Source organism: Artemia sp. Qi Xiang Cuo, chromosome 1 (assembly GCF_049724085.1).
Source record: "Artemia sp. Qi Xiang Cuo chromosome 1, ASM4972408v1, whole genome shotgun sequence".
In the NCBI taxonomy this organism is placed as follows: Eukaryota; Metazoa; Arthropoda; class Branchiopoda; order Anostraca; family Artemiidae; genus Artemia; species Artemia sp. Qi Xiang Cuo.
The window spans coordinates 6,656,113-6,674,909 of NC_142794.1; the positions used below are offsets into that span (position 1 = coordinate 6,656,113).

Here is an 18,797-nt window from a genome sequence, read left to right on the forward strand (position 1 = left end):
ATTATTTACAGTAAATTGAAAATAATCAAATGGCGTTAGCATTAGTAGATGGTTGAACAAGTGACAATGCCTATCACTTATTGTGCATTTGCAAATACCTCAAACTTTCAAGCTCAAATAGTGCGATACTTTTCGTTTTATTAGTTTTATTTAAAATTCTTGAGATAATGTATGCTATCCAGATATTTAGCTTGCTTTTGGAAGTAACAAACCGTCTGTAAAGATATATACAGATATCTCATGCTTCAATAGATATTTACACAGATGAGAAGGGGACCTTCATACACTTCCCCCTCCCAAAAAAATCATTATTTTTCCCCCGTAAAAACTTTGGTTGTTTATATAATTTGTCAAATCCTTTTTTATTTTACCCCTTCCAAAAAAAAACCACAATATAATTCTATGATTATGCTATAAGTCGAACTAAACTTGAAATTAAAAAAAAATACGATGAATATAATACAAATATATAAAATATATGAAAGAATTTCTTACGTTTGCACTAAGACGTATTTATTCTACGAATCATAATTGAAGATGGGACTACGGTCTGCCTAAGTTCAAAAAATTGCGAAAGCTTTTTAATCTCCATTTAAAAGTCACAGAACTTAAAATGCATCATTCATTAGCCAAATGGTTTAGCTTCACTTCTTAATTTTTGGAAATTTTAGTGCCAAAGCACTTAAGGCTCATAGCCTAATAGGCTCGAAATTTTCAACAAGAGTGATTAACAATGAAAATTGTAAAAATTGTTCTGGCTGTTTTGCAAGTAGCTAATTCGACTAAATCCATATGCAACGACAATGTAATTAAACACATTTCTCATATTCCACATATAGGAAAATAAAAAAAAAGATTTTGTGCATTTCTTAACTCAGTTGATTACTCCAACTACTACACTGACAACTCACTGTAGCACCAAGCCACTGGAAGCTACACACTTCCCCTCCATCCCAACCACACTTAACAAATCTTCCTGAGCCTTTCAAAGCGCCCGTGTTTCAGAGCCAAATTTGACCACTGTCATTAGTGGCCTCAATATTCTAATCCTACCTTGCAGACTCATTTTCCAATTTTCCCAACCTTTTCAACTGCAAAAAAAAACAAAACACATTGCTCCTTGGCTGTTCTACTTTTAACATCTTCACTACATCAACCGCCTTTACTAACAATTAAATAAAAAAAAACAAGTTTTTTTTTTAAACTGAAAGTAAGGAGCGACATTAAAACTTAAAACGAACAGAAATTATTCCGTATATGAAAGGGGATGTCCCCTCCTCAACGCCTTGCTCTTTACGCTAAAGTTTGACTTTCCCACAACTTTATTTTTTTAAACAATAAAAAACTTTAGCGTAAAGAGCGAGGCGTTGAGGAGGGGACATACCCTTTCATATACGGAATAATTTCTGTTCGTTTTAAGTTTTAATGTCGCTCCTTACTTTCAGTTTAAAAAACTTGTTTTTTATCTAATTTCTTATCGTTTTTTAGCTAGTACAGCTTTTCTTTTGGCTCGCCGTCATTGAATGAGTAAAACAATATTTGCATATTAATTTTACTTTTCTTTTGCTAAATGGCTTTCTCTAAATTTGGTTCAGGCGTAATTTACAAATTAACTTACGTAACGAATTTCTATGTTCGTATATTTTTATTAGGTATATTATGGGGTTCGCCCCCTAGTCAATACCTCGCTATTTACTTTAAATTCAAATCGTGTTCCAATTCTTTAAGAATGACTCCTTATTCACAAAGGCCGTTAATTATAATAAATATCTCTGATGAAAGTACAAAAAAATTTGTTCCCTTGTGAATCAGACGAGATTGGGAAAAAAGTGGCGTGTGAGGGGGGCAAGTTACCCTCCAGCATTTTTGGTCTCTGAAAAGGGCACTATAACTTTTACTTTCCGTTCGAATGAGCTCTCTCTTGATGTTGTAGGACCACAGGGTTGGTACGATTACCCCTTAAAAAAAAATAATAAACACGCATCCGTGATCTCTTCTGGCAAAAAATACAAAGTTGCACATTTTTGCAGATATGAGCTTGAAACCAATGTAATAGGGTTTTCTGATACGCTGAATCTGACGGCGTGATTTTCATTAAAATTCTTTCATTTGTAGGGGAGCCTTTGATGAGTAATACTAAACTTAATAAAATTTATGTATTTAGAATCAGCGATATAAGCCCTTTCTTTTGATACATTTATTGACGTAAAAATTCCGTTTTATAAAGTTTCGAATGCTATTGAGCCTTACCGCTTTTTTTTATGTTTTTTTATTACGTCTATATTTTTAAGTATATTATAGGGTTCTTTCCTTGGTAAATACCACGCTCTTTACGCTAAAGTTAAAATTTTGTTTATATAACAAACCCCTGAATCACAACGGGCTTGTAACTATAATAGATAGTACTTTTCAAATCACTAAAAAAAAACTGCAGTGTAATGAACGTGATCGTAACAATGAGACGAACTTCCTCAAATCAATTATGATCTCTATTTGTTTTGAGTTCTCATGCTACTTTTTGCTTTCAGCTTAGAAAGCTTGTTTTTTTTAAATATGATTTACGATCGTTTTTTAAATAATGCTGGGAAATCCGGCGCCCCCTTCATAGAAATGTCCCTTACCCCAAGGAAACATCCTCCACGGAAAGATTCTCCCAAGTGAGCCCCTCCTCCAGCTTACCCCCCCCCACCAGAAAAAAATCCTTCCTGAAAATGTCTGTATAGTTCCCAATAACCAATACTATATGTAAACAATGGACGAAGTTCATAACTTGCAGCCCTTTCCCCGGGGACTGTGGCGGATTAAGTCATCCTCAAAGACATAGTCATTAGATTTTTAGACTATTCTGAACAAAATGGCTATCTCAAAATTTTGATCAAGTGACTTTGGGGAAAAAATGAGCGTGGGAGGGGGCCTAGTTACCCTCCATTTTTTAGTCACTTAAAAAGTGCACTAGAAATTTTAATTTTCGTTCAAATGAGCCCTCCTACGATATTCTAGGACCACTGGGTAAATACGATTACCCCCGGGGAAAAGAAAAAAAAAACAAACAAAAAACAACTTAACACGTATCCGTGATCTTTCTTCTGGTAAAAAATGGAAAATTCCGCATTCTGATAGTCAAGAGCTTGAAACCTCTACAGCAGTGCTCTCTTATACGCTGCATATGATGGTGTGATTTTTATTAAGGTTCTATAATTTTTAGGGGGTCTTTTCCCCTTTTTTCGAAAATCAGCCAAATTTTCTCAGGCACGTAAATTTTGATGAGTAAGATTAAACTTGATGAAACTTATATATTTGAAATCAGAATTAGAATCTGATTCTTTTTATGTATCTATTGGTATGAAAATTCCTTTTTTAGAGTTTCGGTTACCATTGTGCCGGGTCGCTCCTTACTTATAGTTCGTTACCACTATCTGTTTGATACTACGCATGTACATGAAGCTATCCGATTTCCCCTTTCTTCGCATAATCTCCTCGCCTTCACTTATTTCTAGTCAAAGCGACATGGTCGTCTTGACATTAATTTTTAGACCTATTCTTGCACCCTGAGCCAGTGGCGGATCCAGGGGGCGCGCGCGCCCCCCGAGTGTAGTCTAAAGTAGTGTAATTTACTTAATTAACCCAAGTTTGCGTTAATTAAACTTGCTCCTAACACAAGTTTATCGGATCAACCTATTTTGCCCCCCCGCCTAAAATTTTTTTAACAGATCAACCTATTTTGCCTCCCCCCCTAAAAAATCCTGGATCCGCCCCTGCCCCGAACACTCAAACCCCCCAAAAAATCTCTTCATTTCGCGAATATTTTTATGTATGACCCGCAAATCATCTGCATATTAGAAGAGACCCTACCATTTGATACCATGCCCTTCTCTAGGCTATGTCGTGTTCATTAGGTCAAAGTCTAACCAAATAATCCATATAAACTTAAATAATCAAATTTCGTAACTTATCTTTCATGCCACTTTTCTCGGTCGTTTTTTTATATGCAGTTATTAAATTCACAGGTTGAGTACTTCAAATTTTTTACACTTCAACAATATAATCTGAATCTATAAAGATTAAATTAGAGCGAGCCCCTCCCTAAGAAAGCACAATATGAGACCTAAATTTTCTTTTCACGTTTCTGAGTTTGTTCATAGCCACTTGCAATAAAAACCTCGTGGGTCCAACATTCAAAATTGATTTGCACGCCAAAAATTATTATTCTAGAGAATTCCCTTTTTGTGACAATTACACCGGGGACAGACAGTCAAGCAAGGAATTTACATTCCTGTATTTTCTTGAAAGCTTGCCATTTTTTCAATGTGTAATTTTATGGGCATAGCTTTAGACTTTTCTTGGGGGGGGGGGGTAACAGGCTAGCCAGAGTAAGAGGCTGATCTACTATCTTCAGACAAAATTTATTTAACTCATTTTTGATAATTTTTACTGAGCAGCAATAAGTTTCAAGGGGGTACTACCCCTACCTCCATAAATTACTCCCACGAGGATCAGGCTTATTTCATTTGCCTCAGAAAACCTATATTACCATGTGAATGTCTACAATTTTAATAGAAAATCCACTTACGAGAGATGGCTCACATACGAGCACTTTCTATTTTGACTGATTGCGCTCACTTACTGTTTCATTTGTTTCCATTATAAACTGCGTTTCATAAACATCTAAACTTAATTTGTATTATCCCACCAAAAAATAAAATATGAATAATTATTTGAAAACGTGCTGAATCCTTGTGAATCTGGAACCCAGGATTTATTCCTTCGTTGGTACCCCTCCCCTGTTTCGTCAAATTACTACTACCGAAAACTTGCTAACTATCATTTTAAGTTGAATTTTAAATATTGTTCATTAAATACATGGATTAGTCAAAAAAAAGAAAAAAAATAGTGTATTCCCTTTAGTAGTTTCAGTCCTATAAAATATTATTTGAACAAATTTGATTAGTCAAAACATGATAATTATGATGAATTGTAAAAAGCAGTAAGGATACTTCGATGGGTTATCACATAACCTCCCGCATCTGTTTAAAACTAATCAGAGTGAACCCCCCACACCCTCTAGCTCATTCCCGGACGGTACTTCTACTCACCTTAAGGCCGAACAATTTGTGAGTAGCAGTTTTTCGCAATTGTGTCATATTTTCGAAAAAATTCTCTAGGTGTTAGCCTCTTATTTGCTTTGTCAGCATCCCTCCCCTTTCCCTGAATGCAAGGCCGTACCCAGAGGGGGGTTTGAACCCCTCCCGTAATGTTTTTTGACTCGTAAAAACGTAACAAACATGGATATAAACAAATTTTTTTTGCGTTCTTTGAGTTTTTTTTTGTGTAACCCCCCCCCCCCCCCGAAAAAAAAATCTTTGAGTAAAAACCCCTCCGAAAAGAAATGCTGGGTACGGCCTTGCCTGAATGTATCCTTAATTCCTAAAAAACGTTTCATTATGGTTATCATTATCTTGAAAGCTCATAATTAAACTTCCATTTCTATGATTCACTTTTATTGCCTAAGCTGTTTTAATTCACTTTAATCTCCTGGGACCCAGAAAGCAAATCGATTTGCATGTCCAGTCTTATTGTCTTTCGAAATAAGAAAGCGTGTCTATTGCTATATTCATGAATCCCTGTTTTAGTTTCCTCGGATTGTGTGAAACGGAATCAATACTTACTTAGGGAAAAATTTCTACTAGGGAATGGAGAGAGGAAAATGCTTGGCAACGAGGAGATTATGCTAAATTTATTCAAATTCAAAATTGAAAAGTTTTATTTCTATTTAGAAAGGGGCGATAGAAAAAGAACCAATGAAAGAAAGGGGTGAGTGAGAATCGAAAGCTCAGGAAAAATATTTTTACGATGATTCAGGATCTATCGACATATGTTAGAAAAAGGGCATTTTTGTGTGTGTGTGTGGGTGGGTTATTTTGGGCATGGCTGCTCCAATGAGTATGGGCTTACATTCAAATAATAGGATTTTGAAGCACCATTTTCCCGAAGACTGGCCACTAAATGAGAAGGCGGCCACATGAGAAATGGCCACAAAATGAGGAGAACAAAGAAAAACTACAGCCAGTGACAAAAGACAGAAAAAAAGCAAACAGTTGGGTCAAGATCTTCAGTCAACTCTCCTCAGTGCACAATTAAGAACAGAAAAAAAGGCAGCGAAAAGTCCAGAGGACAATACAAAAAGACAAACCTAAAAAAGTACTAAAATAAAAGAGAAACTTTCTCAAGAAATGCCGAAAAGACAACTGAAAAAAAAACAAAGGATATAGCCCCAAAGACTTGTCATAGCTTCAGGCATTCAATGAATGACAAATGGAGGAGGTAGGGAGCAAGTACTCCCTAGATTTTTTACCCCTTTCCCTAGATTTCGAAAAACCCCTTTTTTAGAGTATTTTCGTTTAAAAATGCCTTTTTAGTATTTTTATTGAAATTGTTGGAGGGAAAAAATGACATATTTGCACCCCTGGATTTTGAAAGATACACCTCCCCCCCCCCTTCTGAACGGATGCCACTGCCCTGGGCTTGGCGTTATAAAAGGCACAACTAAATTTTAGTCAATTTGAATCATTAAACTTCATTTATGCGTAAAAGCTGACATTGTTTTTTTTTTAAATGAGCATTCAACCTGATTAAAAAACTAAAATGCTGATTCAAAAAATCAAAACAAAAATCCAAAAAATCCAAAAAAATCCAAAAAATCCAAAAAAATGCAACAGTCCCTGAAAACTAATACTTACTGTAACAGACATATCTGAAATTTTGATTGTTATAAAAGGCAGAACTAAATTTTAGTCAATTTGAATCATTAAATCCATTTATGCGTAAAAGTTGACGTTGTTTTTTTAAAATGAGCATTCAACCTGATTAAAAAACTAAAACGCTGATTCAAAAAACTAAATTTTTGTTTAGTATTTATTCTCTGAGTAAGAAAAGGGCGTATAATACATTTTGAAAAAAAAAACAGAGGTTCGGTATATTGAACTAAATAAGACAAGGGAAGCAGGTTAAGCTAGTCAATAGAAAGCGTTGAGCTCACAAATCTTTGACTAGAATGTCAAATACCACAAAAAGTCCCATCACTTCTTGAATTGCTACAGCCACATGAAATTTCGGCAAATGAAATGAAATGTCTGGAGAGACTAATAACTCTGCCTTTTTTAAACCTCATCTATCCTTTTAAGTCCATATTCTACTGCTGGTAGGGTTTGTTCGGGTTTTACCGCAAGGGAAGCCCTTTCGAATTTACGACTGCGTAATGTACCTGACACTCATCCAAGGAGGACACTTTTTGAGGCTTACCGAAAATGTTTCAAGTCTTACAGATACTACTCAATGTTGCATTTATGCATATGCCTCTTAAATTTTTGACACCTCAAAACTAACGAAGCTATTAAGTTTTTGAGCGAATTTTTTCCTCTCCTAGATCAATTGAGTCTGAACATTTTTTATTTCTATATTATTTTATCCTAGAGTATTTCATCCTAGAGCAATTTTATTGAGTCTGGAACATTTTTTTTATTTTTGAGCATTTTATCCTAGAGTATTTTATCCTAGAGCAATTTTATTGAGTCTGGAACATTTTTTTATTCTAGAGCATTTTATCCTAGAGTATTTTATCCTAGAGCAATTTTATTAGTAACCACACTCACCCATATACTATGATAATACAAGACAAGCAAAATGCGGAACATTTAATACTATAAATAGTTTCGGTACTTATTTAGTATTCAGTAAACACGCGAGAAAGACCGCATCGAAATCTCAAAGATGCTGAATGAAAAAACGGTTTTCGCTGCCTAGTGAATCTTTGTTCACTTCTTGACAAAGTTTTAAATTTTTGTTTTTTTGTGGGTTGAAGGGGTAAAAAAGCTTCCCCCACCCCCCCCTAAAGTGCAAATATATAGCCCAAATTTTTTCTGAAGTATTATTTTTTTTATCATATTTTGTTTTATTTCATTAGCATTAACCAAACCTTACTTCTAGCGTGTTTACTGGATACTAAATAAGTACCATAGTTTCAGGTGAGGAAATACAAAAAAAATATTATTTTGGCTTAAAATTATTAACTAGCAGTTGCTTATATAAAAAATGATGGTTTCTCGGCATTAAGAACGCGGAAAAAAATATACTCGTAACACATTTTGAATGTATTAAATTAAAACCTTGCCCAAACTTTAATACCAGAATTAAAATACTACCCGAAGGTCTTATTATGCTTGTGATTTTACTCTTGATAATTGCAGTCGGCGTAAATACTTTTAGTATATAATCCATAATACCATGATACACGGTCATGAGCCACTGGCGATCCCACAGAATATGTTCTAGTGGGAATTCCTAAGGAATTATTGAGCACAAATTTCAACTATGTGTCAAACAACTTTCACACATAGTTTCACATTATATAGACCCAAAATCGAGAGGGTCCACTTTCAGAAATCATGTACACCCTTTGGCACGTGCCATGTGGCGCGTTCATGACAGAAATGTCCCAAGCGTGGTGGAAACTATGCCAAGCGTGGCAGAACTGCGCGGCACACGTGACATTCTGAGACGTACACCAGGAGACAGAGAGTGGTCATCCCCTCACTCAAAATACCGTCAGTGTACCTTTAACAGGTAAAAATCTACTGCACTTGACAGGACCTTGACCATTTTCTATACATTTACAGCGAGGTTAGGCTTACCCGATACCCAAAGTACGTACACTGAAAACTTATCTTTGAGCCATGAAATTTTAAATTTAACGAAATTTGTCTTCAAAGAGCAAAAAAATAATTCAAGGCAATAGATAGTATAGAATAATGGTAATCATTTGAAAAAGGAAAACAATTTCATTTGGTTTTTGCACTTGAAATTTGTCAGTTGGAGTTCTGTTAGTAATATGCCTAGTAATAATAATTCAGACTAATAAAATCCAATGGTGCCAATTAACGAAAATATACAACGGGCCAAGGATTCTTTTTTCAATTTTCTACTTTTTTTAATGAAGATAAAAAAGAATGTTTTTTCCACAAGCAAGGGTCGTATTTTTTTTTCAAATAAAACTAAAAAATGCATTTCTAATGTTTTCTTAAAAAAGTAATTAGTCTAAATTTAAAAATCCGCTCACTTTACCGTCTCTAGCAGTATGGATAATTGGTAGGGCAGAAGAAATCGGCCTTAAGTATTTATAAAAATTTTTCCCCTCGACTACTAAATGCCAATAACAAGAATTATTATGAAGAAATATAAATTATAAAAAAAAATATATCTTGATTTTAAACACAATTAGTCTGTTTCAAATATACCACAAACTCAGCAGTATACACACAAATATGTTTCGCATATAAGAAGCATACTTATTATAAAAAAATATAAGAATCTCCAGATTCCAGGGTGTTGGAACAAAAGCTCCCCTCCACCTGCATACGGGCCGGTTACCATATTTGAGATCCTGTTTATTTCAGTGTCAGTACCAAAAACTATTTAAAAAGTATAAATTTTAAAAACAAATTTTTATTTTAAATACAATTAGCCTCTTTTAAATGTAGCACATGAAATACAGCACATAGTCAGGAGCCTACCCATAAATACGTTTATATAAAATATACAGATAATATGGAAGTATAAGAGTCTTTAGATTTAAGGGGGTGGATCAAAAGCTCCCCCCCCCTTACTCATATATTCCAAGGAAGGTCTTATTTAAGGCCCATTATGCGCTAAGCTAAACAGAGTCAATACCGAGAATTGTTCTTTGAGCCTTGCTGGCGTCAGATAATGCCAATTAGTAAAGAAATCGCATTTGTTCCAATCCGCGCTCCAAATATTTCCTTCCAAATAGACATTTTTTGAAAGAAAGTAGTTTCGTTCCTGAAACACACGTAGTCAAGACTATAATAATCAGACTCATTCTAAAGATTAGCTTAGAAAGTTTCGGAATTGCTCCAAGTTTCTGGAATACTCTAGATTGGTCGCTGGGCTAAGAAGGGATAAGAGGATAGAAAGAAAAAATAATTCTGAAAATTAGCAAAAAAGAACGAAGGAGGAGATTAAGGAAATGATCTATAAATAAAGATTTATTTGATACAATTCAAATGGAAAATGAACTGAGAGGACATATTTTAATAGGTTTAATATAAGACTGTTTGAGTAATATTAAGGAATAAGGCGATTGTAATGTGATTAAGGCCGGTAAAAAAAGTTAGTAATTAAAAGGAAAAATAGAGGTTATTGCCCTGTACTTCCATGCAAAAAAAGCCTGTATTAACTTCATTGGTTTATTTTTATGACGTATTTTCAACAGCCAATCATATTATTGCTTATTTCTGGAGAGAAAATACCGCTCGTTTTTCAAAATCTGGGTAATTAATGCTGAGCGACAAATCTGAACAGACAGGAAAATGAAATTTCTGGAGGGACAAATAACTCCGCCTTTTTATAACCTTATTGATTCTTTTGTGAGAAAATTTGTGAGAAGCCAGTTCTTAACCTACCTATTTTCGCACGTTAACTCTGTTTCTCTCTGAAGTAACAGTAATTGGAGGTTTGTTCAAAGAAACCTGTAGGCAAGATTAGCAACGTGCTTTGTTCGACGATCGATCCTGCTCCGAATACGCTCTCTGGAAAAGTATTCCCGAGAAAATTGTATTTAAACTTGACAAAATAGTTTCGACCATTTCATATGTTATAAGAGATGATTTTCAGGACTATTGGTCAGTGGTGCCATAACCAGTATTTTTGGTTCATGGAAGAGGACTATGAATCTAGACACCTCTAGATGTTGCATTACCGTTTGCGCCCAAAAATTGACCCTATCAAAGACCCTAAATACCCTTGGGCATGGCCTTAGGTGAAAGTAACAAGCGGGGCCTTAACAGACTGTTGACTTAACTCTCAAAACCTGCTTAAACAGTCAGTAGGTCTTAGTATGGAGTTTTGATTTTTTTCTAATCAAGCCTTGCAGACAACCAGTAAAAACCTGGTTAAGGCACTGAACACTAGTCCTATAAAAATGGTAGAGCAAAACATGGGCGCTCATAAAATGAATTTTAGGTGTGGGGGGGGGGGGCTTACCTGGTCTAATCTGCATTTACAATACTGTATAATAGAAATCTCAAAACAAAAATATGAAAATATAAGGCAGCATCATTCAGTCGGGGGGAGGGGGGGGGGCTGGAGCCCCCTCTGCTCCCCATATGGGCACCCATGGAGAAAAATCAAAAGCAAATGGTAATTTAGCATGACAATTAATCGGCATGCAAAGAGATAGGCTCAAAGAAACAAGAATCCTGCATCCAGGTGACGACAAAAAAAAAATATAAGTGCTGTATTATCACCTCAATTCACCAAATAGAAAAAAAAACAGTGGCTTAAAAATAAACTATTTCGTATTTCGAATCGTCCCCCTTCTTGTGAGAACACTCTGGAATTAGGTTACAAATATCCACTCACATGTTTTTACCTCGATGTATTGTCAATAAATAACAGAAAAAAAAACTGAAAATTAGGATGAGAAATATTCAAATATGAGCTTTTCCCTATTTGGTATAGCCCCTATTTATGATGATCGTCTGAACCCCCTCCCCCTCCTTAGAGACCAGATCTGTAGGCACCAGTCCATAGATGCATAAGAATTTACAATCTGGAGAGAGAATACTCAAATTCTTGGAGGGTTGAAGTCCCCTTATTCAGGAACAACGAGTTTAGCTTGATGTCTGATCAACATAGTCAAACGTCTGATCAATCAGGTTCTACATCTGACTAACAAGAAAAAGCAATAGAAAAATAAAAACAAAGCAAAAAAAGTGTATTTACCTGCAAATCAGGATGAGACATACCAGCAAGAGGATTTGTCAGAAGTGCACTATTGCTAAACGTCATAAGTTGGTTAGCTTGCATTGCAGCTAACGTTGCCTGTAGATTAGCAGCGGCAGACAGAGCAGGTACAAGATTGGTCGGCGCAGAAGTTACGGGAATGCCGACTGGCGTTTGAGCTGGAGGAACAACGTCATTCCGAGAGGTACTTCGAACCTGTAATGTACTATAGGTCAGAGTCTATTTTAATACTCTTTAAACCAGCGGTGTTAATTCCAGAAAACTGGGGGGGGGCAAAATAAATTTTTCAAACTCTAAGGAAAGGAGCAAATTTTGTCGTTTTCTCCAGATTTTTCAATGAGATGTCCATAAAAAAACGTTTTCAATGAAAATACCCCAAAAAAGCGTTTTCAAAATTCTAGAGGGGGAGGCAAAAAATTTAGGGGTACATCTAAAGACTAACAAAATATAAGACAAAAGAACGTGAACGATAGACCTATGGTTATATATTATTGATTTTTATGTGGTCAATGATCCGTTCATTCCATTTGAATCCAGACGAAGTCTAAAAAGTGTATAGACCCGACGTTTAAAATGTCAACTTTAAGACGATCTGGTTTTGTTTGAAGAAACATACCCTTCGCTTTCTCCACAATTACCTTTTAGCCCCCCCCCCCACACCCACTGCTTGGATATGGTCTAAGGCTATATAAAAAAGTTTAGTTTTTTTTTTCAAATTGGCATTTTGAAGTGACCACCCGAGCCGAGGGGATGGCAAAGTGAAATTGTGATCCTACATCCTTCGGGGTGATGGTTCGAGTCCAGGCGTAGCAAATACTTTGGCTTGGGGTATGAGTAAGCGGTGCGACTCTATAAGCTCAGCTACCTTTATACCCAGAGAGTGAAAGCCGAGCCTACATTTATCTTCACGATTATGAGCAACCGATTATGGTACAAAACCTACAAAACTAGAAAACATCTTAATCTAGCCTAGGCCTTTATCCATCCAGGCACTAGGCGGAACGTAGTTGCGACGGATGCGATTATCATATTTGAAAAGAACGTCAAACGGGAATCGAATGAAACATATTTTTTGGCTATTCGATTTCTTTGTTATATCGAAATATTACCTCTTCTTTTTAGGACCTCTAACCCTCAGAGTGTTTCAAAGAGAACTGCCTAGATAAGCAAATCCTATTTATGTAGTTGCTGGGCCATACATAAGGTAAGCATTAGAGACGATGAATGTCTCAATTCGACACCTCTAGCTCAAAGAGTACCAAACCTGATTTTACATCAAAGTATAATCACCTACGGAACAAGTACTGCCAAAACCTATCCTCTCCACACAAAAAAGTGACCCTTTGTATACCTATGCGAACCTGGCAACTAAAAACCGTAGTTACACAATTCATCCCGGTCACTCGTCGCCTGAATCACGCTCTAGCATAATTATTGGCCGGAGCAAAGTACTTTGGCTCGGAGCGATTAAGCAGTACAACATTTTGCGTCTAGAGGCGCTGAGGTACGCGGGGTCACTTTTGGAGTTTTGTCAGTACTTGTTCCGTAGGTGATTATACTTTGTTTTACATGCTAGACAAAAGTGAACCTACTTTCTTCAGCTCTACACTGTAATTTTTAGCTTATTTTTACATAACAAATATACATATTTATAATTAAATACTACAAAAAGAAATTTATTCTTACTTCATTACATTCAGAAAAGTTCTGTTTATTGGATTAGCGGAGTCGCTTTCAGTTAAACCCGTATTTGCCCCACAACCCGCCCCCAGTGCCTGAACATAGTCCTTGGCTATATACAAAAGTGTGGCTGATTTCAAGGCCGTACTCAGAGGGGGGTTTAGGGGGGTTTGAACCCCCTCCCGAAATGTTTTTTTGACTTGTAAAAACGTAACAAAAATGGATATAAACAAATTTTGTATGCGTTTTTGAGTTTTTTTTGCGTACCCCCCCCTCTCCCCCGAAAAAAAAATCTTTGAGTAAAACCCCCTACGAAAAAGAATCCTGGGTACGACCTTGGCTGATCTTAAAGATTTGCTAGATTGATTGGTTTTATTGACCCTACTTATTTCTTTTATTGACCGCTTATTAATAGTTACCTTATAATCCCAAATTATACGAGTTTGGGGAACTGGAAGCGACGATGAAAATCCAATAAGTAAAAAGGTACTTTCGTGTTATAGCGACCACACCAAAGAAGTGAAGTTAGGTTAATCCTAATGAAATATACCAAAATACGATGAAAATATCAACAGGGAACTATGGAAAGGAGGTCGCCCAGAACCCCATTTATATTAAATACCTAACCTAAGCTTTATTTACTTTATTAATAAACACGATTATTACACTTCACTATTTACAACCACTGCACTAATGGAAAAACCTCTGTATATTAAATATTTATTTAAAATATACCTGTTTAGTAGTTTATCTCACTGAGCCAAAGTTAATTATCACCAAATACAGACAGAGTAAAACCGGTTTTACTCGGATCAAGAATTTAAGTGTGGTCGTTATAACACGTAAGTAACAGTAAAAATTCTCGGAATGTAATAAAATAAACTGTTTGTAATTGAAAAGTTAAAAGAAGTTCAAAAAGTTTCGTGCATTCTAGAAAAGTAGGTGGACATTAAACAGTTTACACTCAAGAAACTACTACTGACAATCCATCGTCGCACCGATGTTTACGTGTTATAGTGACCAAACTTTGTTCTTGATCTGCAATGAACCGGTTTTCTGTGTCCACTCGGAGATAATCAGCTTAGCCTGAGCGGGATAAACTACTATGCAAATGTATTTTGCTTAAATATCTAGTAGGTCTATATAGAGGTGGTTAGGTTGGGTCACAGTGTATAAATCATAGGCAGTATGATCTTTCCCTATCTCACCCATTATAAAAACCCGGACCGAGGTGCGAATGCTCCAGAGAACGTCAGAAACATAAGCGACATTAATTCTTTTCACGGGTAGACAAGTCAGATTTCTCTTGAACGCGAAACTTGGCTTCAACGTTGGAACACTAAATTTTGAAGAAACTAATTTTAAATTAGTTTATTCCAATACATTTATGAAAACGGCAATTAGTAGTGCAATGTTATTATTAGATGTTTTTAGAAATTAAAAGTAGGTTTCGAAGTCTCGAGTTGTTTTCAAAGGCATTTTGAGAAATTCTCTGCCAAAATACGTGTTCCAGGGTAATTGGACCACTGACGGCAGATCAAATGAGAGGAGCTATTTGTACGCGCTAATCCAAGAATAAGTGGGAGGATCTGTTTGTTCGCACCGAGAATGAAGAGCCAGAAATTATCTGCGGTAAACTTACTGCTATATCTTTATACTGTGGGTTAGGTATTTAGTATAATACGTCTTGAGCGGCCTGCTTTCGATAATCTTCTTTTGTATTTTCCATAATTTTGTTACTAATATATTAGATTTTCTTCACATTTGGGTATATTTCATTAGGATTAATCAACTTTACTTCTTTGGTGTGGTCGCTATGACACTTAAGTACCGCCGCACCAAACCGCCTGAAGCCGACACTGCTGTTCTCATCCATCCCAAACTGCTCAAACCCTCACAATTTTACTCCCTCCCATGGAGGTCCAATTCCTCAGTCCAATTTTATCACCTCAACCCCCCCCATTCAAAGAGGTCCTGCTTTCGTTGGTAAACTGCCGAAAAGCCCAAGTTTTGGCAACCTTCTTTCCTTCATCCGTTAAATGTGACCTTACCATCTTAACCTTTCTTTTATCACAGTCCTAGAAAGAGGGGTCAAAGTACATTTTTTGTGAAGAATGAATGGTATGCAGAAATGGTCCGGAAAAGTTGCTTGTGAGTGGGAAATAAGAATAAATGATTAAAAGTGTTTGAACTAAGAAAAGTTAAGATAGAATACGGTGAAATTAAAGAATAGAAATTAAAGGAAAAATAAATACCGTACAAAAAGGACTATTAAGTTTGATTTGTTTTTGGGTTAGGTTTAGTTATAGGGCAGAAATCAGATAGAAAAAACAAATACACTATTCAATTCTACATCCATTGGACTTTCTAAATATAACAACCAGTACTGCTAAAACAAAAGGCTCCATACAAAAGTTACTGAATTTACTTATGTGTTTTTCTCTCCATATTGACCAGTTGGCATTGTGAACTAATTGTTGGTGGGAATCACAGTTTATATAATATACCAGTAAGTTTACCGCAGATGATTTCTGGCTCTTCATTCTCGGTGCGAACAAAAAGCTCCTACCACTTATTTCTGCACTTATTGTCCACTTATTGGTTGAGCCGGCCAAGTGGTTTTGTCAGTACTTGTTCCGTAGGTGATTATTCTTTGTCTACCCGTGAAAAGATATAATGCCGCTTATGTTTATATGTGCAAAAACGTTCTCTGGAGCACTCGCACCTCGGTCCGGGTTTTTATAATGGGTGAGATAGGGAAAGATCATACTGGATAATTATATAAACAGTGGTGGGAATTAAGCACATAGAATGAACCAAACAATCAACAAATTTTAACACAAGAAATTCAAACATACAATCAACAATCACTAGGCTATATCAGACTTCGTTGAAGGGGTAGGGGAACGGGACGCCCTTGCGACACTATGAATATCATACTTAGAAAGGGAATTGAACGGGGATTCGAATGGAATATTTACAACACGGGAACTAGACAGCAAAAACAGAATATACAATTTGATTTTCCATTCACTATTCTTTTCAGAAGTTATAATCAATACCGTAGCAATTGTGCACCAGCCCTTCCCCCCAACTAATGCAGGGATATAGCCCTAGTCTACATACAAAAGTTTGCCGACTTGGTTCGTTTTAATTTTGCTATTATTTTTCATAAACAGTTTGGTTACGATGGCAAATAATACCAATTTGAAAAATTACAAATCAGCAAAATTTTGCATATAGCCCAGGGCTACATCCAGGCACATGGAAGGGGGACCTAATTACAACAATACTGATTATGGTAACATTCTTATCTATGCCCTGTTTTGAAGGAAACACTATAATAACAAAAAAGTAGAACCATTCGATTCTCGAATCAACACTCTTTCCAAATTTAATGGTCTCTACCATGACAATCCTGCCCCACCCCCAATGGGGCCCGATAAAATCCTAAATAATATATTCACCATATGTATTGTGTTTCATTGATTGAATTATCGCATCTGTTCTTTAAGGAACATCTTATTTTTAACCTGATCTATAGAATCACGTCACTGTGAAATAATGAGAATAGTCGGATAAACATATTACTTAAAAATGATTTAAAAACATGAATAAAAATGAAAGGAGACATAAAATAGTAGTTTCTTGTAGTCTCGTATATAGCCTAGGGTTATTTCTTGTACATAGCCTAGGGATATTTTTGGTCTCGTTACAGGAGAGAGGATGAGGCGCAGGCGTAACTGTCACGGTAGCAACTATTATATTTGGAAAGAGCTGTGATTGGGGTCCTGGACAGTGTTGCCAATGCGGTACAATTGTCCCGTTTTGGTTAAATTTGGAGGTCCTGATACAATACGGTACATTTGGAAATTTGTTGGTAAAATCAAATTTTCTAGTACATTTCGGATTTACTTGCTCCTTTCCGATTCGGATATCTATTCAAGTTTTAGTTAGTCAAAAATGTTTTTCAAAGCGTTGGCAACACTGGTCTTGGGGATCGAATGACAAGACTTGATGTCCTTCTGTTATTTGGTAAAATTCTGGTTTAGCTACTTTTCGCTGTTTTGGAAAGGGGTTGGTTTCAAGGATTGGTCTACAGACTAAAGTATGTCCTAGGAACGTATTTCGAAGCACCTACCTTCCCTCCTTCTCCCTCTAGAGGGTAGTGACCTTTGATGACCTTTAAAAATCTTTATGCTAGGTAAGTGAAACCTTGCAAAACAGATCTTCTGCTTAAATGAAGTAAAAGAAAACTTTTTGTTAGGTTACGTATTTAATATATGCTATGCTTTCCCCCCCCCCTAATGTGCAAATATATAGCTCAAATTTTTTTCTAAACTATTATATAATCATCCTATTTTATTTTATTTCATTAGCATTAACCAAACTAGCACTATATAGAAGATTCCGGTTAATAGAAGAGTACCGAGAACTATTTTCAGCTTTACAGCTTTGCTCAATCTCAATTTATGTGGTTTCAAATATATAAATACATTTTTTTAATTTAGAGAAAAAAAAACACTGATATTTCTTAAAATTACACTCAAATAGCAGGGATTGCATTTTCAGAACTAAAAACAGAGAAAAAGAAACTGATAACTGAAAATTAATGTAAAATGTTGTTTTATCAAAATTCCAATAGGTACGGACCTGTCAAGTAGATAAATTTCTAAGACTTAGAAGTTAGAAGAGGGTTATCATTGAATCTTGGGAATACCATCCCAGAGTATGTTTTTGGTCCTCGACCCATTATTGAAAACTTCCTTTTCCTAACCTAACCCCTTTCCAAGATAGCAAAAAGTAGCTAAACTAGAATTTACCTGTTATTTTAGTGTTCCCTTCAGTCGCGGGCATAGACAAGAATGATACCATTATTAAATTCGGAAAGATCATTGAATGGGGAATTGAATGATATATTTGTATTTTTGCTATCTGATTCCTGTGTTACAAGATAAATCCACCCTCAAAGAATATGGTTTCCAGGCTGCGTTTATAAGCCAATACCTTCGAGGGAGCAAAATATTTTTTACTGAGGGAGTTGCTTTTTTATTACACGAAATTTTTACAAAATTTCTTAAGTTTTTTAAATGGAAAATTGCTTTTTTAGGCTCGACTATAGATTTTTTTATATTTTCGTCTTTCTTCAAACACCAGATCCAGGATTTTTTTAGGGGGGGGGGCAAAATAGGTTGGTCCGATAAATTTGCGCTAGGAGCAAGTTTAATCAACGCAAACTTGCGTTAATTAGGTAAATTACGCAACTTTAGACTACGTTAGGGGGCGCGCGCCCCCTCACC

General features: G+C 35.8%; 1 protein-coding gene across 1 annotated transcript in view; it reads right to left on the bottom strand.

The window, feature by feature from the left end:
- Nucleotides 1–18,797, bottom strand: part of LOC148955965 (uncharacterized) — a 76,354-nt gene that overhangs the window by 19,293 nt on the left and 38,264 nt on the right. Inside the window, exon 5 of the mRNA XM_089088117.1 lies at nt 11,797–12,012. Coding sequence (XP_088944243.1) covers nt 11,797–12,012 — 216 coding nt within the window. The remainder of the gene's footprint in view (nt 1–11,796; nt 12,013–18,797) is intronic.